General features: G+C 45.8%; 2 protein-coding genes across 2 annotated transcripts; both read left to right on the forward strand.

Annotated features, from left to right (window-relative positions):
- Window positions 1–17,816: 17,816 nt before the first annotated feature.
- On the forward strand, window positions 17,817–19,378 carry LOC109741972 (uncharacterized). The gene has a single exon (XM_020301060.4). It carries the CDS (start codon window positions 17,947–17,949, stop codon window positions 19,147–19,149), a length of 1,203 nt encoding a protein of 400 aa, XP_020156649.1. The 5' UTR covers window positions 17,817–17,946; the 3' UTR covers window positions 19,150–19,378.
- A 2,256-nt stretch (window positions 19,379–21,634) lies between these two features.
- Window positions 21,635–22,501, forward strand: LOC109741965 (uncharacterized). Its single transcript, XM_020301055.2, has 3 exons — window positions 21,635–21,808; window positions 21,898–22,072; window positions 22,171–22,501. Exons 1-3 carry the CDS (start codon window positions 21,793–21,795, stop codon window positions 22,214–22,216), a joined length of 237 nt encoding a protein of 78 aa, XP_020156644.1. The 5' UTR covers window positions 21,635–21,792; the 3' UTR covers window positions 22,217–22,501.
- Window positions 22,502–26,100: the final 3,599 nt, after the last annotated feature.

Raw genomic sequence — 26,100 nt, forward strand, 5'->3', positions numbered from 1 at the left:
TAAGGACATAAGCCTTCTGTGCAGCAATGAGGACAATCCTCAGTTTACGGACCCAGTCCGCATAATTGCTACTACCAACTTTCAACTAAATTTTCTCTAGGAACATATCTCAACCAGTAGAACTAAAGCGTATGACATAATTTGCAAAGATCTTCTGACTATGTTCATGATAATTAAGTTCATCTGATTAATGAACTCCCACTCAGATAGACATCCCTCTAGTCTTCTAAGTGATACATGATCTGAGTCAAACTAGGCCGTGTCCGATCATCATGTGAGACGGACTAGTCATCATCGGTGAACATCTCCATGTTGATCGTATCTCCTATACGACTCATGTTCGACCTTTCGGTCTCTTGTGTTCCGAGGCCATGTCTGTACATGCTAGGCTCGTCAAGTCAACCTAAGTGTTTTGCATGTGTTCCGAGGCCATGTCTGTACATGCTAGGCTCGTCAACACCCGTTGTATTCGAACGTTAGAATCTATCACACCCGATCATCACGTGGTGCTTCGAAACAACGAACCTTCGCAACGGTGCACAGTTAGGGGGAATACTTCTCTTGAAATTTTATAAGGGATCATCTTACTTACTACCGTCGTTCTAAGCAAATAAGATGCATAACATGATAAACATCACATGCAATCAAATAGTGACATGATATGGCCAATATCATTTTGCTCCTTTGATCTCCAACTTCGGGGCACCATGATCATCTTTGTCACCGGCATGACACCATGATCTCCATCATTGTGTCTTCTTGAAGTTGTCACGCCAACGGTTACTTCTACTTCTATGGCTAACGCACTTAGCAATAAAGTAAAGTAACTTACATGGCGTTATTCAATGACACGCAGGTCATACAAAAATAAAGACAACTCCTATGGCTCCTGCCGGTTGTCATACTCATCGACATGCAAGTCGTGATTCCTATTACAAGAATATGATCAATCTCATACATCACATATATCATTCATCACATCTTCTGGCCATATCACATCACATAGCACATGCTGCAAAAACAAGTTAGACGTCCTCTAATTGTTGTTTGCAAGTTTTTACGTGGCTTGTATAGGTTTCTAGCAAGAACGTTTCTTACCTACGTAAAACCACAACGTGATATGCCAATTTCTATTTACCCTTCATAAGGACCCTTTTCATCGAATCCGTTCCGACTAAAGTGGGAGAGACAGACACCCGCTAGCCACCTTATGCAACTAGTGCATGTCAGTCGGTGGAACCTGTCTCACGTAAGCGTACGTGTAAGGTCGGTCCGGGCCGCTTCATCCCACAATGCCGCCGAAACAAGATAAGACTAGTAACGGCAAGAAGAATTGGCAACATCTACGCCCACAACTACTTTGTGTTCTACTCGTGCATAGAAACTACGCATAAACCTGGCTCTGAAACCACTGTTGGGGAACGTAGCAGAAATTCAAAATTTTCTATGCATCACCAATATCAATCTATGGAGTACTCTAGCAACGAAGGGAAGGGGAGTGGATCTACATACCCTTGTAGATCGCGATGCGGAAGCGTTGTAAGAACGCGGATGAAGGAGTCGTACTCGTAGCGATTCATATCGCGGTTGATTCCGATCTAAGCACCGAAGAACGGTGCCTCCGCGTTCAACACACGTGCAGCCCGGTGACGTCTCCCATGCCTTGATCCAGCAAGGAGAGAGTGAGAGGTTGGGGAAGACTCCATCCAGCAGCAGCACGACGGCGTGGTGGTGGTGGAGGAGCATGGCAATCCTGCAGGGCTTCGCCAAGCACCGCGGGAGAGGAGGAGGAGGGAGAGGGGTAGGGCTGCACCGAAAGAGAGACGTTCTCGTGTGTCTTGGGCAGCCCAAACCTCAACTATATATAGGGGGGGAGGGGGCTGCGCCCCCCTTAGGGTTTCCACCCCCAAGAGGAGGTGGCCAGCCCTAGATCCCATCAAGGGGGGCGGCCAAGGGGAGGAGAGGGGGGCGCCCCACTAGATGGGCCCTAAGGCCCATCTAGACCTAGGGTTTGCCCCCTCCCACTCTCCCATGCGCCTTGGGCCTTGGTGGGGGGGCGCACCAGCCCACCTGGGGCTGGTCCCCTCCCACACTTGGCCCACGCAGCCTTCTGGGGCTGGTGGCCCCACTTGGTGGACCCCCGGGACCCTCCCGGTGGTCCCGGTACATTACCGATTTCACCCAAAACTTTTCCGGTGACCAAAACAGGACTTCCCATATATAAATCTTTACCTCCGGACCATTCCGGAACTCCTCGTGGCATCCGGGATCTCATCCGGGACTCCGAACAACATTCGGTAACCACGTACATACTTTCTCTATAACCCTAGCGTCATCGAACCTTAAGCGTGTAGACCCTACGGGTTCGGGAACCATGCAGACATGACCGAGACGTTCTCCGGTCAATAACCAACAACGGGATCTGGATACCCATGTTGGCTCCCACATGTTCCACGATGATCTCATCGGATGAACCACGATGTCGGGGATTCAATCAATCCCGTATGCAATTCCCTTTGTCTAACGGTATGTTACTTGCCCGAGATTCGATCGTCGGTATCCCTATACCTTGTTCAATCTCGTTACCGACAAGTCTCTTTACTCGTTCCGTAACTCACATCATCCCGTGATCAACTCCTTAGTCACATTGTGCACATTATGATGATGTCCTACCGAGTGGGCCCAGAGATACCTCTCCGTTTACACGGAGTGACAAATCCCAGTCTCGATTCGTGCCAACCCAACAGACACTTTCGGAGATACCCGTAGTGCACCTTTATAGCCACCCAGTTACGTTGTGACGTTTGGCACACCCAAAGCATTCCTATGGTATCCGGGAGTTGCACAATCTCATGGTCTAAGGAAATGATACTTGACATTAGAAAAGCTCTGAGCAAACGAACTACATGATCTTGTGCTAGGCTTAGGATTGGGTCTTGTCCATCACATCATTCTCCTAATTATGTGATCCCGTTATCAACGACATCCAATGTCCATGGTCAGGAAACCGTAACCATCTATTGATCAACGAGCTAGTCAACTAGAGGCTTACTAGCGACATGGTGTTGTCTATGTATCCACACATGTATCTGAGTTTCCTATCAATACAATTCTAGCATGGATAATAAACGATTATCATGAACAAGGAAATATAATAATAACCAATTTATTATTGCCTCTAGGGCATATTTCTAACACCAACCCCTATGCATAGGTTCATGGGCGGAACCCGCAAGTTGATCACCAAAACATACATCAAGTGAATCACGTGATATCCCATTGTCACCACAGATACGCACGGCAAGACATACATCAAGTGTTCTCAAATCATTAAAGACTCAATCCGATAAGATTACTTTAAAGGGAAAACTCAATCCATTACAAGAGAGTAGAGGGGGAGAAACATCATAAGACCCAACTATAATAGCAAAGCTCGCGATACATCAAGATCGTATCACTTCAAGAACATGAGAGAGAGATCAAACACATAGCTACTGGTACATACCCTCAGCCCCGAGGGTGAACTACTCCCTCCTCGTCACGGAGAGCGCCGTGATGATGAAGATGGCCACCGGTGAGGGTTCCCCCCTCCGGCAGGGTGCCGGAACAGGGCCCCGATTGGTTTTTGGTGGCTACAGAGGCTTGCGGCGGCGGAACTCCCGATCTATTCTGTTCCTCGATCGTTTTAGGGTATATGGATATATATAGGTGGAAGAAATACGTCAGGGGAGCCACGAGGGTGGAGGGCGCGCACCCCTGCCTCCTGCCTCCCTTGTTGCTTTCCTGACGTGCACTCCAACTCTCCCGGGTTGCTTTCCTTCCAAAAATAACTTCTCCAGAAGGTTTCATTCCGTTTCGACTCCGTTTGATATTCCTTTTCTTCGAAACACTGAAACAAGGGAAAAAACAGGAACTGGCACTGGGCTCTGGGTCAATAGGTTAGTCCCAAAAATAATATAAAAGTGTTTAATAAAGCCCATAAACATCCAAAACAGATAATATAATAGCATGGAACAATCAAAAATTATAGATACGTTGGAGACGTATCAGCATCCCCAAGCTTAATCCCTGCTCGTCCTCGAGTAGGTAAATGATAAAAACAGAATTTTTGATGTGGAATGCTACTTGGCATAATTTCAATGTAATTCTTCTCAATTGTGGTATGAATATTCAGATCCGGAAGATTCAAGATAAAAGTTCATATTGACATAAAAGTAATAATACTTCAAGCATACTAACTAAGCAATTATGTCCTCTCAAAATAACATGGCCAAAGAAAGTTCATCCCTACAAAATCATATAGTTTAGTCATGCTCCATTTTCGTCACACAAGAATGCTCTCATCATGCACAACCCTGATGACAAGCCAAGCAATTGTTTCATACTTTAGTAATCTCAAACTTTTTCAACCTTCACGCAATACATGAGCGTGAGCTATGGATATAACACTATGGGTGGAATAGAATATAATGATGGGGTTATGTGGAGAAGACAAAAAAGGAGAAAGTCTCACATCAATGCGGCTAATGAATGAGCTATGGAGATGCCCATCGATTGATGTTAATGCAAGGAGTAGGGATTGCCATGTAACGGATGCACTAGAGCTATACATGTATGAAAACTCAACAAAAGAAACTAAGTGGGTGTGCATCCAACTTGCTTGCTCACGAAGACCTAGGGCATTTGAGGAAGCCCATCGTTGGAATATACAAGCCAAGTTCTATAATGAAAAATTCCCACTAGTATATGAAAGTGACAAAACAAGAGACTCTCTATCATGAAGATTATGGTGCTACTTTGAAGCACAAGTGTGATAAAAGGATAGTAACATTGTCCCTTCTCTCTTTCTCATTTTTTTGGGCCTTCTCTTTTTTATGGCCTTTCTCTCTCTTTTTTTAATTATTCCTCACTTGGGACAATGCTCTAGAAAATGATAATCATCACACTTCTATTTATTTAGAACTCAATGGTTACAACTCGATAATAGAACAAAGTATGACTCTATATGAATGCCTCCGGCGGTGTACCGGGATATGCAATGAACCAAGAGTGACATGTATGAAAGAATTATGAATGGTGGCTTTGCCACAAATACTATGTCAACTACATGATCATGCAGAGCAATATGACAATTATGAACGTGTCATGATAAACGGAACAGTGGAAAGTTGCATGGCAATATATCTCGGAATGGCTATGGAAATGCCATAATAGGTAGGTATGGTGGCTGTTTTGAGGAAGATATAAGGAGGTTTATGTGTGAAAGAGCGTATCATATCATGGGGTTTGGATGCACCGGCGAAGTTTGCACCAACTCTCAATGTGAGAAAGGGCAATGCACGGTACCGAAGAGGCTAGCAATGATGGAAGGGTAAGAGTGTGTATAATCCATGGACTCAACATTAGTCATAAAGAACTCACATACTTATTGCAAAAATCTTCAAGTCATCAAAAACCAAGCACTACGCGCATGCTCCTAGGGTGATAGATTGGTAGGAAAAGACCATCGCTCGTCCCCAACCGCCACTCATAAGGAGGACAATCAAAGAACACCTCATGTTTCAAATTTGTTACATAACGTTTACCATACGTGCATGCTACGGGACTTGCAAACTTCAACACAAGTATTTCTCAAATTCACAACTACTCAACTAGCACAACTTTGATATCAGTACCTCCATGTCTCAAAACAATCATCAAGCATCAAACTTCTCTTAGTATTCAACACACTCATAAGAAAGTTTTTACTAGTCTTGAATACCTAGCATATTAAGATTAAGAAAATTAACATGCTATTTAAGACTCTCAAAATAATATAAGTGAAGCATGAGAGTTCATCTATTTCTTCAAAATAAAACCACCATTGTGCTCTAAAAGATATAAGTGAAGCACTAGAGCAAACGACAAACTACTCCGAAAGATATAAGTGAAGATCAATGAGTAGTCGGATAATTATGCAACTATGTGAAGACTCTCCCATTTAATAATTTTAGATCTTGGTATTTTATTTCAACAGCAAGCAAAGAAAAAAAATGACGCTCCAAGCAGAACACATATCATGTGGTGAATAAAAATATAGCTCCAAGTAAAGTTACCGATGAACGAAGACGAAAGAGGGGATGCCATCCGGGGAATCCCCAAGCTTAGGCTCTTGGTTTTCCTTAAATATTACCTTGGGGTGCCTTGGGAATCCCCAAGCTTAGGCTCTTTCCACTCCTTATTCCGTAGTCCATCGAATCTTTACCCAAAACTTGAAAACTTCACAACACAAAACTTAACAGAAAATCTCGTGAGCTCCGTTAGCGAAAGAAAACAAAACACCACTTCAAGGTACGGTAATGAACACATTATTTATTTATATTGGTGTTAAAACTACTGTATTCCAACTTCTCTATGATTTATAAACTATTTTACTAGCCATAGATTCATCAAAATAAGCAAGCAACACAATGAAAACAGAATCTGTCAAAAACAGAACAGTCTGTAGTAATCTGTAACTAACGCAAACTTCTGGAACTCCAAAAATTCTAAAATAAATTGGTCGACCTGAGGAATTTGTCTAGTAATCATCTGCAGAAAGAATCAACTAAATAACACTCTCCAGTAAAAAGTTGAAGCTAATCTCGTGAGTGCTAAAGTTTCTGTTTTTTACAGCATGATCATAAAGACTTCACCCAAGTCTTCCCAAAGGTTCTACTTGGCACAAACACTAATTAAAACATAAAACCACATATAACCAGAGGCTAGAACAAATATTTATTCCTAAACAGAAGCAAAAAGCAAAAAAAACTAAAAATAAAATTGGGTTGCCTCCCAACAAGCGCTATCGTTTAAAGCCCCTAGCTAGGCATGATGATTTCAATGATGCTCACATAAAAGATAAGAATTGAAACATAAAGAGAGCATCATGAAGAATATGACTAGCACATTTAAGTCTAACCCACTTCCTATGCATAGGGATTTTGTGAGCAAACAACTTATGGGAACAAGAATCAACTTGCATAGGAAGGTAAAACAAGCATAACTTCAAAACCTTAAGCACATAGAGAGGAAACTTGATATTATTGCAATATGTAGAAGCATATGATCCTCTCTCATAATAATTTTCAGTAGCATCATGAATGAATTCAACAATATAACCAGCACCTAAAGCATTCTTTTCATGATCTACTTGCATAGAAATTTTACTACTCTCCACATAAGCAAAATTCTTCTCATTCGGAATAGTGGGAGTATCATAAGAGACTTGAATACTATAAATTGTTTCCACATTAAAAGAGTAATGTTCAGAAAAAGGGTAATCATAATCATGACAAGTTTTATAAATATAATCATCACTACTCTTTATAGCATAAGTTTCATCACAATAATCATCATCAGTAGCAACTTTGTTCTCATCATAATCAATTGAACCCTCTTCCGAAATAGTGGATACATCACTAAATAAAGTCATGACCTCTTCAAATCCACTTTCATAAATATTATAAGATTAAACATCCTCCAAAATAGTGGGATCATTACTTCCTAAAGTTGACACTCTTCCAAACCCACTTTCATCAATATAATCATCATAAGTAGGAGGCATGCTATCATCATTATAAATTTGCATATCAAAACTTGGGAGACTAAAAATATCATCTTAATTAAACGTAGCATCCCCAAGCTTGGAACAAACATTAATTGCAGCAAATATATTCTCAAAAACATCATCTTCATCAAACATAGCATCCCCAAGCTTGGGCCTTTTCATATCATAAGCATAATCACTCTCATCGTTAATAGTATGGATAACACCAATAGTATAGCAATTATCATATTCTTCCAAGCAAGTGCCAAAAAGATTTTCAAGATCATAAGAAGTATCATTATCTTCCCAATCATAATCACCACAACAAGCAATAGGCATAACGAGATCATCATCAAGTGCATCATCTTCATTTTCATGAGGCACAACAATATGGGAGCAACTTTATTTGGGAGAGATAACTTTTTACCTCTCTTCCTTTTTCTTTTCTTCTTCTTCACCACATCATGTGTGGGTTCAATCCTCTTTTTTGAGCTTTTTATTGATGAGATTGGTTGAATAGAAAGCTCCTCCTCGTTACCTGATTCATCATAAGAAATAATAGGAGGATATTGGGAAGTCTCTTCCCTTTCATTAGTATTCTCTTCGTATTCTATTTGTTTTCTTTTCTTTATGTAATTGGCAATATAAGGATTTTCAATGCAATTCACCGCACAATACATATAAATTTCCTCTAGATCAAATTCAAGAAGTTTATAACGGGCAAATTCTGGAAGATAATTAGTCATACGTTTCATTTATTCGTAGCCCATAAGCAAACTAAGTTCATTATAATATGCAAGGCAAATCAAGTCATCACAATTTTTGGACACGATTAGATCATGAAACAATTTGCATCGAATAGTTAAATGACCCCGTTCATTGCAAAGTTCACAAGTTCGGCCAAGAAAATTTAAATTTTCAGCACAAACATCTAGCCTTTCTTGCAACAATTTAGTTTCTAAATGCTTATGCCTCTTGCAATATCTATCTTCCCTATTTGGTGTGTACTTGCAAACCCAATACACTCCACAAAAATCGACATGCTTATAAGAGATATTTTCATCATGACTAGTGCAATCATCATTAGTACCATGGATATTCAAGGAGTTCATACTAACAACATTGCAATCATGCTCATCATTCAAAGATTTAGTGCCAAACATTTTAATGCATTCTTCTAACACTTTGGCACAATTTTCATTTCCATCATTCTCACGAAAGATATTAAAAAGATGAAGCGTATGAGACAAACTCAATTCCATTTTTTTGGTAGTTTTCTTTTATAAACTAAACTAGTGATAAAACAAGAAACAAAAAGATTTGATTGCAAGATCTAAAGATATACCTTCAAGCACTCACCTCCCCGGCAACGGCGCCAGAAAAGAGCTTGATGTCTACTACGCAACCTTCTTCTTGTAGACGTTGTTGGGCCTCCAAGTGCAGAGGTTTGTAGGACAGTAGCAAATTTCCCTCAAGTGGATGACCTAAGGTTTATCATTCCGTGGGAGGCGTAGGTTGAACATGGTCTCTCTCAAACAACCCTGCAACCAAATAACAAACAGTCTCTTGTGTCCCCAACACACCCAATACAATGGTAAATTGTATAGGTGCACTAGTTCGGCGAAGAGATGGTGATACAAGTGCAATATGGATGGTAGATATGGGTTTTTGTAATCTGAAAATATAAAAACAGCAAGGTAACTAATGATAAAAGTGAGCACAAACGGTATTGCAATGCTAGGAAACAAGGCCTAGGGTTCATACTTTCACTAGTGCAAGTTCTCCCAACAATAATAACATAATTGGATCATATAACTATCCCTCAACATGCGACAAAGAGTCACTCCAAAGTCACTAATAGCGGAGAACAAACGAAGAGATTATGGTAGGGTACGAAACCACCTCAAAGTTATTCTTTCCAATCACTCCGTTGGGCTATTCGTATAAGTGTCACAAACAGCCCTAGAGTTCGTACTAGAATAACACCTTAAGACACAAATCAACCAAAACCCTAATGTCACCTAGATACTCCAATGTCACCTCAAGTATCCGTGGGTATGATTATACGATATGCATCACACAATCTCAGATTCATCTATTCAACCAACACATAGAACCTCAAAGAGTGGCCCAAAGTTTCTACCTGAGAGTCAAGACGAAAACGTGTGCCAACCCCTATGCATAGGTTCATGGGCGGAACCCGCAAGTTGATCACCAAAACATACATCAAGTGAATCACGTGATATCCCATTGTCACCACAGATACGCACGGCAAGGCATACATCAAGTGTTCTCAAATCATTAAAGACTCAATCCGATAAGATTACTTCAAAGGGAAAACTCTATCCATTACAAGAGAGTAGAGGGGGAGAAACATCATAAGACCCAACTATAATAGCAAAGCTCGCGATACATCGAGATCGTATCACGTCAAGAACACGAGAGAGAGAGAGAGATCAAACACATAGCTACTGGTACATACCCTCAGCCCCGAGGGTGAACTACTCCCTCCTCGTCATGGAGAGCGCCGGGATGATGAAGATGGCCACCGGTGAGGGTTCCCCCCTCCGGCAGGGTGCCGGAACAGGGTCCCGATTGGTTTTTGGTGGCTGCGGCGAAACTCCCGATCTATTATGTTCCCCGGTCGTTTTAGGGTATATGGATATATATAGGCGAAAGAAATACGTCAGGGGAGCCACGAGGGTCCCACGAGGGTGGAGGGCGCGCCCAGGGGGGTGGGTGCGCCTCCCTGCCTCGTGCCTCCCTCGTTGCTTTCCTGACGTGCACTCCAAGTCTCCTGGGTTGCTTTCCTTCCAAAAATAACTTCTCCAGAAGGTTTCATTCCGTTTCGACTACGTTTGATATTCCTTTTCTTCGAAACACTGAAACAAGGGAAAAAACAGGAACTGGCACTGGGCTCTAGGTCAATAGGTTAGTCCCAAAAATAATATAAAAGTGTTTAATAAAGCCCATAAACATCCAAAACAGATAATATAATAGCATGGAACAATCAAAAATTATAGATACGTTGGAGACATATCAGTGGTCACCTCTGGTAAAGCTCGACCTAGAGATGACGCGGTTCACGCTTCACTGCTGCTAGGCTCCTCACATGGCCTGTTCATGGTGGCTTTTCGCTGGTGTGTGGTCGGCTAGCAGCGACGGTTGCATCAGGACTGCAGCCCTGGGCCTCGCGAAGGTGACCTTTCTCTACACGGGGAGGTCGGCCAGGGAGTGGTGCGGCTGTGCTGGCTGGGAGACATCGATTTCGGGATCTCGTGCTCAGTTCTTGCGTGGATCAATGGGCACATGGTGGACGGGGTTAACCTCTCTAGCAGGAAATGGTAGTGTTATGTGACACAGAGTAGTGGGCAGCTTGGTCCTAATGTCTAAGCCAGTGCATGCATTCACTTAGGTTTGGGAAACCGAGGCTTTCTCAGGGGAGGGGTTTTGTGCTAGTGGAGGGAGTGGGGGCGGCCTTAGTGCGGAGGTGGTGGCCGTCAAGGGAGGGCGCCATGCAAGGCGGGACCATATGTGGTGGTTCTCATCGGCCGGCGTTGTTCTGGCTAGTTTGGGCGTGCAATAGTTGTGGGCTGGCTTTGGCGGCTCATGGCTGTGGAGGTGGCTAGTGCTGTGGCTTGGTGATTAGGTGGTGGCCGCAGGCTAGATCCAGACAGATATGGAAGGAATCATTGGACTGATGCATGGTGTGTAGGGCTTGGGAGGTTGGCCGAGACGTAAGTCTTGTCTCTGACCATGGCTAGAGCCAGCGATGATGGCATTCTCAAGCGATGCTCCCTTTTTCTTGGGATCGTCGAGGCGATACTCTCAGCCCCAACTTTCCCGTCTTCTAGAGTAACCCTAGATCCATTGAATTGGACGATGGCAGCGTATCCTCTCTTGGGGGCTTTGTCTTTGGAGTTGGGCATTGCCAAGCGGGACCGATGGAAGACAGCGGTGATGGCGTTGGGTCTTATGTGGCCACGATCACAGTGGTGAGCGATGGCGGAAGCATGTCAATGGTTGCGGTAGTCGGCTCTTCTTCAATGTGTTCGTGGGATTGTCTCAGTTTGTTTGTTGTTGTGAAGTTGTAGCTGCGACAATGAGGTCCCGGTGGCGACGATACCGGGGAACAGGTGGTTTGTTCAGTGATCATTCACGGCGCCGCCTTGCATAGTTCTCCTTCATGGCTCTACTTCAGAATAGGAGTTGTGATGTCCTCGTTGCAGGTGCTGGGCCTTGGCATGATCTTCATGTGGCTCCACACAAAACTCTTTGAAGTGTGTTAGGTCGATGGTGTTGAGTAACAAAGTCGGAGTTCCTGCTTAGGGAGAAGGGACAGTGATGACGCATGTGTACGGAGAGGTGATGGTGATGATGCCAATGTGCTATCACGACGAGCTCTCTTTGTAGAGGTGTGTTTGTGGTATCTTGTGTGTGCTGCTTAGCAGATTGTGAAAAATTTTGCTTGGTTTTTCCGTTGATTAACTGAGCAATTTCTTCTACTTAATTAATGAGTGAGACAAATCTTTTACCTCCATAAAAAAATCAGGTGACAAATGTGCGTAGGAGGCCTAGTCACGTATTAATTTCTATTAGAAGCTTTTAGTTGTGTAAGGAAAATTTTCACAAAAGTTTTGTAAGACTACCCAAGTCTTGAAGCTTCCAAAATTAACGTACAGGTTGGAAGAATCCTCCGAGGAGACCACGAACAACAACAAATCATGGGGCACGAAAGCGCAACTACGACAGAGCTACATGAAATAGATGGCTATGAACCACCCACGCCAAGAACATACCTCCACGATCTCAGTCGGCACAAGGCGCTAGCATTTGACTTCTAGGTGGTGCCCAAGGAGAAGATTAAATCTTTAATCAATCTAGAATCTGCGTTTATTTTGTGCACATGTTTATGCAGTCGTGTACATCATTGTGTACTGTGCACGCCTAAATGACTACTAAATTAATGCAAACATGATGTATACATAGGCCTCGTTTAAGACATGGGGACATATTTAGGAGCTAAAAGATTAGGGTTTTCTTTATGAAAGGATGAACCTCCTTTTTTGACAAAGGGTGCTTTTTATTGACTCATATTGTAGCATGGAGCGATACAATCATATTTAGTACACACCCACCTTCTGCATAGTTAGGATGCACACAACCAACACACACACAAAATCACGCCGGCAAACAGCAAAGGCAAATTAGACTGAAGCTATGCTTAGGCGCAAAAAGAAATGAGGAAAAAATCTCAAAGTGACCAAAACAGCTTCCAATGATGTACCTCGGTGACCATCTATACCAACCATCTTTTGACATCACATATACTACAAGAATAGTTCTCCAAAGACGACGCCTCCAAAAAGGGAATGACCCATGCGTGCCGCCGTCGGATCCAACCATCGAGAATTAGATCATGGGTTTCCACCCAGAAGATCACGTTGGAGCAAACTCCAGGCAATGCCTTCATCAAGGTGACGATGCAAAATACGCCCCCATTGCCAAGTATAATCAGCAAGGGCCAAACTTACGGTTTTCACCCCTGAGCTCGAGACCGGGTACTCAATAAGACCACCGAACCGAAGTCATTATATGAAGCGATCAAAACAACGATCATTAAAGGATGAACCTCCTGGCCTCTGCATATTAATGAATTTTTTTGGGACAATCTGCATATTAATGAATGTACATAGCTAGGCCAGATGGGCCCGAATTTTCTGATAGGATATTTTTATGTTGAAGGTAATATTTAGACCCAATTAACATTCACATGCGGCATGAGTTTCATCGCGAAATCACTAATTGAGGAGTACTCATTGCAAAGATCACTCCCACCTTCCCAGGCTGCGACAAGTGGCCCGCTGCATGTGCGCCACTTGTCGCAACCTGGGAGTTTTCCCTTTTTTCGTAGATCCGTTTATTCAAAACGTTTTTATCTCTTAAACCGTGCGTCCAAATCTCGAACCGTTTTCACCGTTGGATTCCTCGCGTTGAGATCTTCAAAACTAGATCCCACGTTAATAGGTTTTGACGAACGTTTTTATGCACGAAAAAACCGAACCAGGAGCACGAGTTTTTTTCCCGTTCTAAAAGAGGCACGCCCGTGCCTCTCGCGAAATCACAACCATGCCTCTCGCGGAAGAAAAGAAAAGAAAAAACATGTTTTTTTCGTTTATGTGGAGGCACGGTCGTGCCTCTCGCGAAAACACAACCATCCCTCTCGCGAAAGCACAACCATGCCTCTCGCAGCTATCGCGGAAACAAAACCGTGCCTCTCGCGGAAGAAAAAAACATAAAATATGTATTTTTTCTGTTTCCGAGAGGCACGGCCGTGCCTCTCGCGAAAGCACAACCGTGCCTTTCACGGAAGCAAAACCATGCCTCTCGTCGAAGAAAAAAAAGCAGAAAACGTGTTTTTTTTTCGTTTCCGAAAGGCACGACAGTGCCTCTCGCGGAAGGAAAAAAACAAAAAACGCGTTTTTTTCATTTCCGAGAGGCACGACCGTGGTACTCGCGAAAGCAAAACCGTGACTCTCGCGAAAGGGAAAAGAAAAAAGAAAACACGCTTTTTCGCGCTAATTTTTTTTCAAATTTTTTTTACCCAAAAGCTAAGGAAGACCGATGGAAAACCGAGACGTAAAAAAAACCGTTTAGAAAGCCGAAAACGGGCACGAAAAAAATACAAAATCCGGAGGGAGCGTCAGACACTTGGCGGGCGGCTGAGAGCGCATCAAGTGACGTTGATCGTTGTGTGGCTCCCGAAGAAGCGCTCGTCAACTAGTTGCTCTCGTTTCACCGGCCTTGTGATATGCGGTTTTGTCCGTGGGTGCTATCAAACATTCATCAAATGTTACGAAAAATGCCAAAGATACCAAGCTAGAGAAATGTGCCTCTCCCTTTCCGAAAAAATCTTAACAAAGATCAATGGCCGGCCAATAATATACAGAAAAAATAGATCTCACATAGAAGAGCAGCGTCTTTATGATGGGCAGTTCCTCCATGTAGAATGGATAAATATCTCGTCGATATGTACATCCACCCTCGATCCTAGTACTGCCAGTCAGTGCGTTCTACAGTCACCTCGATTTATCTTTTGGGCGAGGAGCAGTGACGAGCTCGATCGATCGGCTTACAAACATGTAAAGTGTCCGAAAACGTACGTATAACCTGCATGCTTGGGACCATGAAAGCTAGCGTTGTCCATAAGCAAGTATCTCGCCGATCAGCATCAGCAGACGCCGCCATGAATGCATCGCTCTGGTTCTGGTTGCGTTTGGTTCGCCATGGCCTGATCATGGAGCCACCTCACGTACGTACGTACGTACGTACAGTCCTGGCTACTGCAGACACATTCAATTGCATCGGCCAAAAATGAGGTTGGGGCATGCATTTCAGTTTTACTCCAGTACATACCAGGCCTGACCGGCCATGAATAAAAATCACGGGCGCGGCAGCCGCAGACAAGGTAAGCGCATCACCAGGGCGCATGTACGTGAAACCTCGATTGATCTTTAGTTTACTCCCACACCAACATCACAGGGGTGCTCTCCCCGTCAAAGAAAAAATAAAGTAAAATAAAATCCAGGGGTGTTCAGAGCTAGGCGTGCACACCATACAAACAAAGCCGAAGATAGACCCGCCGCAAAATCCATCCAAGACCGGCTGGCGCGCCGGTAGCTCCAGCACCCGCCGGCGTGCGTCTTGTGCTGTCGGGCGCCAAAGGACATCTCCCATTCACATCTCCTCCTGGGTTGTCCTTAACTCCTTATGTTTGCGAGGTCTGGTTAATGAATTTTGTTAGATCAATGAATTTGGTAGTGTTTTTTTTTTTTTGAGAAAATGATTCGCATTTATGGAGGCGACTAGGGAGCACACATGTGCTCTCGAGCGTTCCCGAGCACACAGCCAAAAAAGAAATTTTTTTGTCTTAATGCTATGGTTCAAAAATTCACCATAAAAAAGTCAAGATCTTGTCCCATGTGTAATTATTTTGTGGGTTTAAAATTTTCAAAAGGTCATAATTTTTAAACCGAGCATCAAAATAAGATCCGTTTTCAACATTACGTTTCTGACGATGAGCTTTTCAAAACTAGATCCCATATGCGTATGTTTTGATGGACTTTTTTTTCTCAAGCAACTTTGGTGCCACCCAGAGGCAACTCTTGTACCACAGTAAGCACCTTTTGGTTAGGATGTGTATCATGATCATCTATCATCCCAATATCCTTTTAAGTTGGCTATGATGACATCAACTCGCTCCTATTTCGACCACGCAGATCCTTCTGTGATAAATGTCAGTGACAAATTGGGAAAAAAATGCTCATCCCTTGCAACCCACCTCCGCCCATTTAGCAGAGCATTCTTTCAGAATAAAAATACACAACCAAGTCAAAATACATCAATGATCAGACACACATAGCAACAAGTTTCAGACCGGTAAATATACACGTACATGATACATGCTCACGGCTTCAGGAGCCTAAAAATCCATTGGATGGTAAAAAAAAAAGAAGAGATACATAGAAGACAAAGAATCACACAGATTCATGAGTGCATCAACCACATGACAAGAAATTCCATTGATTGGTCTTCCTCCTGTACAGTTGCTTTGACAGAATATAATCAAGGCTGGAATTAGTGTAGCAGCAGCAACAAATTGAGCGCTAGGCTAACAAGTCAAGATCAACGTCCCTCTCTAGAATATGTAAGCAACAATCTAGAAGAGCGCGCGCGCGCACACACACATCAAGCACGCACAACACAGCTGGATCAACTCACGCATGCGCACATCAAGCACGCGGCTTCGGTTGGTGCTGATGGCCGTTAGGTTCATCCGCCACTGCACTGCCGGAGAGATGGTGGACGGCGGGGAGCAGACCAACAACTGCATCCGGACTTTGGAGCCGCGACATTATCAAACACCTGCTTGTGATCGTTCGATGGTATCGGTATCTCGATGTAATTTTTATTATGTTTGAACACTGGTATAAGGTTTGGACTTTGGAGCCGCCCGAGTCGCCCAAGGAGGGACGCAGGGGCGAGCTACCAAGTCAACCTTACCGACACATTCACGGAGCTCACTAAAGGGAGCATGCAATGCAGCAGTGGCCGGCTCAGAGGCATGCACGCACCAATGCACTACTGATTTTGTACAGACCAGACCTGAGATACAACACTAGTGTCGTGCGCGATCTGGAGCTGCCTACATGAAAACTGAAATCCAGCAGCATACGTACAGTTTTTGTACACTACCCAGCGAGGCGTCCTCGATGCAGGAGCTCTTCAGCTAACCTGCTGGCCGTTGTAGGAGTAGTAAATTGACACCTCTTGCGACAAGTATTTATGCACCATGTCCCCGGCCTGCATGGCCGAACGAAGCAAAAAAGAAACAACAATGTACCTGCAGCCGCGTCGAGATCGGGCAAACTTAGTAGTAACAGCCATAGATCAAGGCTGAACCATGCAGCTGCACTTACAGTCTGTCTGTGTGTTCACATTTATAAATTGTACGCTTTAGAGTTGGATTATGTATTGTAGTAGTGTTGATCTCTGTATTTGGATGGATTACATGTGACGGTGGGGGTTGCATTCACGCACCTGTATGGCTTCAGTCTTTGTGATTTGTCATAGCACCTATGGACTTAGTATCATGTCATGCACACTTGGAGTTCACTGCACTGGAAGCTAGCTAAGTTAGCAGCAGGCCATGCTATCTAGGGAACGGAGATGAGAAAGGTGGTGAACCAAGAGCCATGGTTATTCTACTTAACCTGATGCTGGGACATTAGAGTAAAGCAGGGACAAGTAATGCACTTTTTGTCTCTCTTGTTCCAACCCATCATTAGGAACAAACAAACCACAACCAAACAAGCGCAGTGGAGATAGATGCTTGTCCCAGATGCTGTGCCAAATCCTCTCGCTTTTCTCCTTCCTGAAAATAAATGGCATCCTCTCACCTTTTGGCTTTTGCCTCTCTTCTCCCCAGGGAAGCTGGACAATCATCAGGACCAGGACCCGAATTAAAATATGGTTGTTCTCTTGCTATTCACTCCTCACCATTGACGTCCATGGCTCTGCGCCCCTGCCTCCATCTGCACGGCTTTCAAAGCGCAGCGCACTCCCAAAATTAACCTCTGGCAATTGGGGCCACCGAGCCGGGTGTCCCACTTGTCCGTGAGCGACAGGATGCAGTCGGGTGGGAACCACCACACCACACCACACGCAAGGTTATCAAAGGCAGAGCCCCATCCCCAGCGCGTTCTTCCCCGACCAGCTCACACCACCCAACGCCGCGCTGAACAATGCGATTCACTGAGCTACTACCTCGCTCTCCTTGCTGATACACCACCGCCTCGCGACCTCGCCTCGAGAGCCCAATGGCCGCGCGCATGACGCGGCGCCCTGCCGTGTTCCTGCTCCTCGCCGCCGCCCTTCTCGCGGTTGCGGTACAGCCGGCGGCAGCGACGCTGCATCCGGTGGACTACCTGGCGCTGCAGGCCGTCCGGCGCGCGCTCTCCGACCTGCCGGGCTCCGGCTTCTTCGCTTCGTGGGACTTCACCGGCGACCCCTGCGGCTTCGCGGGGGTCTCCTGCTCCGGCGATGGCCGGGTCGTCACGCTGGCCCTCGGGGACCCGCGAGCCGGCGCGCCGGGCCTCTCGGGCGCATTCCCCTCTGCCGCGCTCGCGCGTCTCTCCGCGCTTAGCTCGCTCTCGCTCGTCCCCGGCCGCGTATCCGGGGGGTTATCCTCCGCCGTCGCGGCGCTCCCGTCGCTCCGCTTCCTCGCTCTGTCTGGGAACCTCATCTCCGGCAACCTCCCCGGAGCATTCTCCCCTGCTCTTCGGACGGTCGATCTCAGCAAGAACTCCTTCTCCGGCAAGATACCCTCGTCGCTGCTCCAAATCAGGAGTCTCCGAACGCTCGTCCTCTCCCACAACTCCCTCTCCGGCGAGATCCCCAAGACAGTGAGTTCGCCGCTGGTCCACCTCGACCTTAGGAACAATCGCCTATCCGGCGGCGTACCGCCGCTCCCGATGACGGTCGTGTACCTCAGTCTCGCTGGGAACAGGCTCTCCGGCCGCGTGGGCGGCGTCCTTCGCAGACTGACGAGGCTGTCGTTTCTTGACCTCGGCGGGAACTGGTTCTCCGGCGAGGTGCCCGGAGAAGTCTTCTCGTTCCGGATTGGGTACCTGCAGCTGCGCAAGAATGCCTTCTCTGGCGAGCTCCGGCCGGCGGGGTGGTTGCCTTCGGGCGCCACGGTGGACCTCAGCCACAACGCGCTATCCGGGCGGGTGCCGGCGGAGCTGGCGAGCGCGGCCGCAGTGTACCTGAACGGGAACAAGTTTGCTGGCGCGGTGCCGGCGGAGATTGTGGCGGCGGCGGAGGGCGGGCGCATGCGGGTGCTCTTCCTTCAAGACAACTTCCTGACCGGCATCAGCGTGCGCGGCGTGCCGTCGAGCGCAGCGGTATGTGCACACTGGAACTGTGTTGCGCCGCCGCCAACCGTGGTGGCCGCGTGCCCGGCCAAGGGCGGCAGGGGCCGGCGCCGGCCGCCGGCTCAGTGCGGCGGGAGGAGGGGGTAAGGAAGGAAATGTTTTAAGGCTTTTGGGGTGGTTTAGTGGGTAATGATGGTGTCATAGCTCATGACACAGGTGAAAAACCAATTTTTGGTGTATATTTGGTGATCTTCCTTTAGATATACGGCCGTAGTTTGTCAGTTGTACACGTGTAAGGTGGATCTGGTGTGTTTCAGTGTCAGCGATTGCGATTTACACAGAGAAACTTTGTGCAAAGAAATGTTCGGCCATGCTATGTTATCTCTACCGATTTGTTGCTCAATGGTTCGAATTGTAACAAAGTGCATCTCTGCAATTTCGATACGGAGGGGTATTATTCTGTACATTGCAGGACTGAAGAATAATTCAGCACAAACTTGGACGTGGGGTGCTACGCGGTTTCAGAATGTAGCAACTGTGTGTTTTTGGTTTTTCTACTTCCAAACTACTGTACCAACCACCCTGCACAACTAGGATTCGAGATCAAATGTAGCAAACCAGATGTATTGTTCTTCTGTAATTTGATGGCTTGGGTCAGAAACACTACCAAAGCATATTCTCATGTGAACATGGCTTACGCAAGTTAAACAACAGCTCTCATCCCTTTTTCACTTGTTCTTCCCTCCTTTCTCCTTTCCACAACACGCTGGGAAGTGGAGAAGAACTCACGAGAATGATCTACCGTTAGGGCATCTCCAACGATAACCTACAAAAAAAACCGCATCCCTGTCCGCGGACATGGATGCGGGAGGCGGCCATCCAACGTTAGCCGCATACATTTTCACAACAACTCAAATCAACCGGACGAAATTCGAGCAGGATTACATGCAGACTCGGCCGGATTTCATACAAACATGACAAATTTCATACAAACCAGACACAAACGGTTACATTTTGGATATATATTTGACTAAAAAGTTAAAACTATGTGCACGTACGGTCGCGCAGAGCTCCACTCCCACGACGCGGATACACTACACTAGTCTATGGCTGGCCGCATAGAGCGGTTCCGACTCCCGCAAACCTCCATCACTGGCTTGCGAGAGAAATCGCGTCCGGACCACTCCACGGCCAGTCGGCGTTGAATGACATCCGCTATCCGCTGTCCGGACAGTTACGGGAGGTTTGTGAGTCCGCCTCGAAGATGCCCTTAACAGTCTCTCGTCTCGGATTCTACTTGTCGATCTTGCTTTCTGTCTGTATGTGTGTGTTTTCAACCTTTGGACAAAGCTCCGAACAAAGTTACAGGATCTTTTCACTTTCTGCATCATGACCTCTACCAAATCTTTCCTTCGCTCACAGAGCACTAGATGAGCAGAATGATGCTTGTATAGTTATGTACACAAGAAGGCAGCAATTATGCATGTCTTGGCATTGGTGTTCTGAATAATCATCAAGGTGTACTTACTTTCTGCATGCACCATCTTCTTCTTCTTCTTCTTCCATGGACCAAGCCTCTGCAATTATCCATGCCTGTTAATCTCTGGCAAGTAATTAGATGATGGATTAATCGAATGATGTTCCTCTTGCTAATAACATGCGCACGCGCTGGGGTTCAGTTGCAGAGAGTGGCAGTCAGCTAGGTGAGTGCTGTGGCAGTGCCATCTTTAGCCCTGCATGTCTTGGCGTTGCCGCTACGCATGGCTGGATAGGAACTATACGTACTCCACGTACTCCTCCGTCGTGGCTGCGCCGATTCGCCCATACGTGGCATCTCCTCTGCTCTGGATGCAGTTGACCAGCTACGGATGCACGCCGGCCCTCGTCGACGACGAAGGTTCGCCGCAGATAAGCCCGGCGAGGAAGGAAGGAAGGGAGGACGGAACCGTAGCGTGGCCATTTCTGCCGCGGGCGAAGGTGTCGAGGGAAGCATGGCCACTGAGCGTGGCCATTTCTGCCGCGGGGGAAGTGAGGGATGTTGCTGAGGGATGTGCCTTGGCGACTGAGAGCGAGGGCACTTTGCATGACTTCGCCGACCTGCTCACAGGTCTGACTCCAATCATTCAAGGTTTGTGTCGCCTGGTCAATGCAAAGAAGATCAAGAAGGTCAACCAGCGGATCAGTGGCCCCTTGGGGATAACCATGCAGGATGTTTGTCGCTAGCACGTGCTTGTTTCTCCGGTGGCCGTCTTTTTGGAGTAGTCGGCTTGTGGTTTCGCGGGATGGCTTGTTCTTGTGTGCCATCTGTGGTATCTCCGTTGGTTTTGAGTCTTATGAATTTTGACCCTCGATGTATCGGTTTTCGTCCGATTTTCCATCAATTAACTTAATTAATGAAAAAGGCAAAGCTTTTGCCTCTGTTTCAAAAAAAAGACGGAACCGTCACCTGCAGGCTGCAGCCAAGCCACCGACCCACGAGAGCGACGCCTCGCCATCGACGCGTGGACTCAGTTTAAGGGATCCGTCGACCAGTGTCTGTCTGACTGTCTCAAGCAGGCAAGACGACGCGTCTAAGCAAACCGACCGGATGCCGCGTACGTATGTGCATCTCTTTATAAGTAGACGCTCGATTGATGCAGTTTCCACTCCATCCCGTTCTGTCCAATCCTAGCTGACGTCCTCCTCATCCTCTATCGTTCTTGATTTGTATCCGTTCATCCCGTCAGAACTCAGAGGATCAACAGAGCATTGTTCTGCAGAGTTTTTGCTAGCTCTTCCTGCGACTCGATCATGAGCTACCAGCAGGGTACGTACCAAGCTACCAGTAGAAATCACCAGCGAGCATTTTTGGTTCATGAATTCTGAGTGATCTTTTTGTTTCTTCCGGTTACGCAGGCTACCCGCCGCCGGGCACTGCAGCAGCGTACCCTCCGCCGGGCCACCAGCAGCAGGCCTACGTCGCGCCGCCGCCGGCTATGTACCAGCAGGATCAGCAGTACCCTCCTGCCGGCGCCGACACCACCAGCCGCGGCGGACACGGAACCGGCGGCGATGGCTTCTTGAAAGGATGGTAATTTTTCTCTCTCCCCTGTTCTGAATTCTCCCTCGTGTCCGTAGCCTCATTTCTGACGAACTGATACTGATCGTCTGCTTCTTGTGTTGTTGCAGCTGCGCGGCGCTCTGCTGCTGCTGCCTCCTCGACGCCTGCTTCTGATCCACTTCGTCCCATGTTTTTCGACCGGCACGATCAGACGTGGCATATACTGTAGATTATAGAGTATCGTCATACTTATTTTGCTTCTTTTTTAAACGTGGTTCATGTGTTGAGTACTAGTCCCAGAACAGGATTTTTTTTTTTGAGAGGCAGAACAAGATTTCTTGTGTGTGATAAAAAAAAATTAACAAGTTCCTGTGTGTGATAGATAGACATGTGAGATTGATCTGATGGCCTTTTTAAATGAAATTCAGGAATCTCGTCGGAGACCACCTCCAAAATAAAGTACAATCCGGTGGCACATTTAACCACCTTGCAAAGTTCATCACCCACGTGTACTTTAGCTAACCTATGAGCGGCAACATTTGCTGTCCTTCTCACCCAAGAAACCTTCCAGTCTTCATAAGCACGCAGCATACCTTTAATTTCTTCTATCACCGGCCCTGCGGCAGAGAGATTTCTCTCTTGATTATTGAGCATACCTACAACGGACTTGCAGTCCAGCTCGACGTGGATTCTTCAGAAATCCATCTCTGTCGCCACCTCGATAGCTCTCCGACATGCCAGCATTTCTGAAGTGTGGGTTTTCACTTTTCAGAGCTCGAGCTCCATGGTACTCTCATGCACAGTAAAATTTAAAAATTAAAAAGATCCAAAAAATCTGAAACTTTGTAAGAGTGATTGTGACCAAATGTTGTAATTTCTAGCAAATTTTTGTGGCCAAATAACATTCTAGGAGCCTGTACAGAAAATAAAAAACTATTGGTGCTCAAACTTGTGTGCACTGCTGAGCAGAACCTTTTTTTTGAGCTCGTCAGACGTCATATAGGCACCAAAGTTTGCAAGCACTTCAGTTTTTTTGGTCATAAACAATGTCACAAAATTTCAAGATTTTTTGAATTTTAACTATTTTTATTTTACTGTTCATGGGGGTACCATGGAACTCGAGCTGCACTACCACTTTCTGGAATCTCGGTCATCTCTGGATCAAAGGAATGACAAAATAAATGGCAAGCGGCGACTTTGAAGGCGCCATTGTGATCTCTGATAACTACGGGGCTGTTTGGATTGCAACCATTGCCTGCCATGCCAAAATATTGCGTCATATGGATGTCTAGACGCCCAAACCACCACGGCTCTCTCCTCCTTGCAACCCTTACCAAAGAAAATTGATGACTTTTGGAGATTAACTTTCTACCCAGAAGCATCCTCATATTTTCCTAAGATGTCCCTTAGGGCGTCCAAGTTATATCGGGAATCTTCCAAGAAAACAACCTTGTTGTCTGCAAAAAGCAGGTGAGTAACATGGGGGCCGGTGCTCCCAATATTGATTCCCTTTATAGTTTTGTCGCTTTGCGCTTTTCCTCAACAGACTGAAAAAGCCTTCAATATAAAACAAAAATAGATAGGGGAGAGTGGCTCACCCTGTGAGAGACCTCGGTATGGAACAAAACTCCTAGTGCAGCCCTCATTTATCTTCACTAAATATTTTTTAGATGTAACACATCTCATGATCATTGAGATCCAACCCTAAGCAAACCCAAATTGTGCCGACATCAGTTCCAAAAATCCATTCTACCCTGTCATATGTCTTCATCATATCCAACTTACCTACACACAGAGGTTTCTTGCACTTCCTAGTACTTATGGCATGAACACACTCGTATGCCACAAGAACATTGTCAGTGATCAACCTCAGAGGTGCTTTGTTCTTCATATATTGGAATAGGCAAAATCACCTTAAGCCTATAGCATGATATAACGCCAAATGGTGGCATGAATGCTACAGTCCAGGTAGAGTTTGGAGGCCACGCCCCAGGCCGCGGCCCAACCTGCTGGGGGCCTGGCGCCGCCACTGATCATCTAGGCCAATGTCTATACATCTGATGGGTGCTCCCAAGCTCTTTTCCACATTTGTGACTAGTCCCATGATGTCCTCGGTCTTTACAAAATGGAAGTAAGTGATGTCCACGTCCTCCTTTAAGAAGGCCATAAAATGGCAACACATCTGGATATAGCGAAGTACGGAGGTATGCCCCCTCTCTCTCAACCTTTGTAAATCTCTATTTGTGGTCACAACATCAAGAATCTACTGAAGAGGGTCCATGTTAAGGACAAAGAGGAGAGGCAACAAAGGACCCCCTTGCCAGAGTCCTCTTCCGCGTGGAATGGGGTATCCAGGTGCCCCATCGAGGAGAATCTTGGAGGCTGAGGTGCGCCACAGAGCAGCGACCCAATTCTAGAAATATGAGGGGAAGCCTTGCTTCTGCACGAGGTCTAACAATACTGCCACTTGACAGAGTCAAAGGTATTCTTGATGTCAAGCTTTAAGAGCATAGATGGATTATTCGTCATTTGCAATCTTCATGTATAATTCCTAACAAATATGAAGTTGACATGAATGTTTCTAGTCTTAATGAAGGCACTATATGAGGGTGTTCATGAAAGAGGTCATCTTGGCGACACCGATATTTATTAAAACTACGTAAGTTGAAGAGGGCCCTATCCAAAGAGACTAGACCGTCATCCATGGTCAGGGAAACCCTCCTTAACCATAAGCTCTAACAAGGTGGAGGGGTGAGGTCGTCATAAAAATGTTCATGCCCTCCGGTCTTATAATTCGTTAGCTTGTTTGTTAATTGTTACTAGACCCCAGCATAATACTCGTACTATGGTGCGGCAGCAAGGTTGCTTATGGCGGGCAATGCCGTGTGAACTGGCAGCGAGTTTGCTGCCCTTTGGGTCTCGGTGGGTTGGGAATTCATGATCTACAATGAATGGGTGTCGCTCTTTGCAACCGTTGGCTTTCGCTCCAGAAGCCAGACCCTTCCCTCCCTTGGCACCACCTCCCTTTCAACCACGACAACGATATCCGTGCCATCTTTCAAGCTTGTACAACATGGCATGTGGGAGACGACCGCTCATGCCTGTTTTGAGAACATCACTGGTTACTATGGCATTCGATCACGGAGATCGTGCCGGCGGTGTTTTCTATGATTCCAAAGAGACAATGGAAGCGACGCACGGCTACCGAGGGCATCTACGGGTGATCTTGGGTGCAAGACATGCATGGCTCTCTCTCTCTCAATGGAGGCCACTGTCTAATACATCGAGTTATGGACGAGTCTTTAGTTTCCTCAGTTATCAAATGAACCTGACCAACCCTCATGGAAGATGACCGCCACTCTGTTGCCTCCTGCTACTCGGCGATGCTTTTCGGCTCCACCACGGCATATTGATGGCAGCTCAATTGTAAGTCTTGGGCGCCATTGAGAACGAAGATCTTCGTCTGGCTCGCTCTCCAACACCGGTGTTGGACAGCCGACAAGTTGCTCTGACGTGGACTACCGCATGTGCCAAGTTGTGTGCTTTGCAACCAAGTACCCAAGACTATGCAACACCTGCTTGTGGGCTGCCCTTTTTGGCGACAAATCTGGCACGAGGTCCTCTCTTGGTGCTGGGTGGCGACTCCTCCTGGTAGCATTCAACGAAAGCCGCTTGCTTTTGTTGAAGAAATGCCGACGTTCAAGAAAACTAGTCTATGAAGTTAAAACGCCGCAATGACACTTCACAATCACTCTGTTTCATAGCCGTGAACAGAAACAACATTTCATACGTTAGGATTGGAATTTGGTTCCTGGATACAAATGTACCCTATATGAAAGAAAATTAGCAATTCAACAAAAAGTCAAAAATTCCTGAAAATATTTTTGAAATAAACTTGACCTGAGAAAAGTTCCGCAAAAAAGAATCCTCTTTGACTTCTTTATATGAAGTCAACGTTGGTTTTTTTTTTTGAAAATTTATATGCTAGTGCGCAAGTAAGTCAAGTTTAATCTAAAAATACTTTTGAACTATTTTGACTTTTTATTTATTTATTTAAA

This window comes from Aegilops tauschii, chromosome 7 (genome assembly GCF_002575655.3).
Source record: "Aegilops tauschii subsp. strangulata cultivar AL8/78 chromosome 7, Aet v6.0, whole genome shotgun sequence".
In the NCBI taxonomy this organism is placed as follows: Eukaryota; Viridiplantae; Streptophyta; class Magnoliopsida; order Poales; family Poaceae; genus Aegilops; species Aegilops tauschii.

Bases quoted from the DNA above. Each gene is read 5' to 3' on its own strand.
- LOC109741965 (XM_020301055.2), top strand. The intron at 22,073-22,170 runs GTAATTTTTCTC...GTGTTGTTGCAG, and splicing joins GATGGCTTCTTGAAAGGATG to CTGCGCGGCGCTCTGCTGCT.
- LOC109741972 (XM_020301060.4), top strand. From the start codon at position 17,947: ATGGCCGCGCGCATGACGCGGCGCCCTGCCGTGTTCCTGCTCCTCGCC.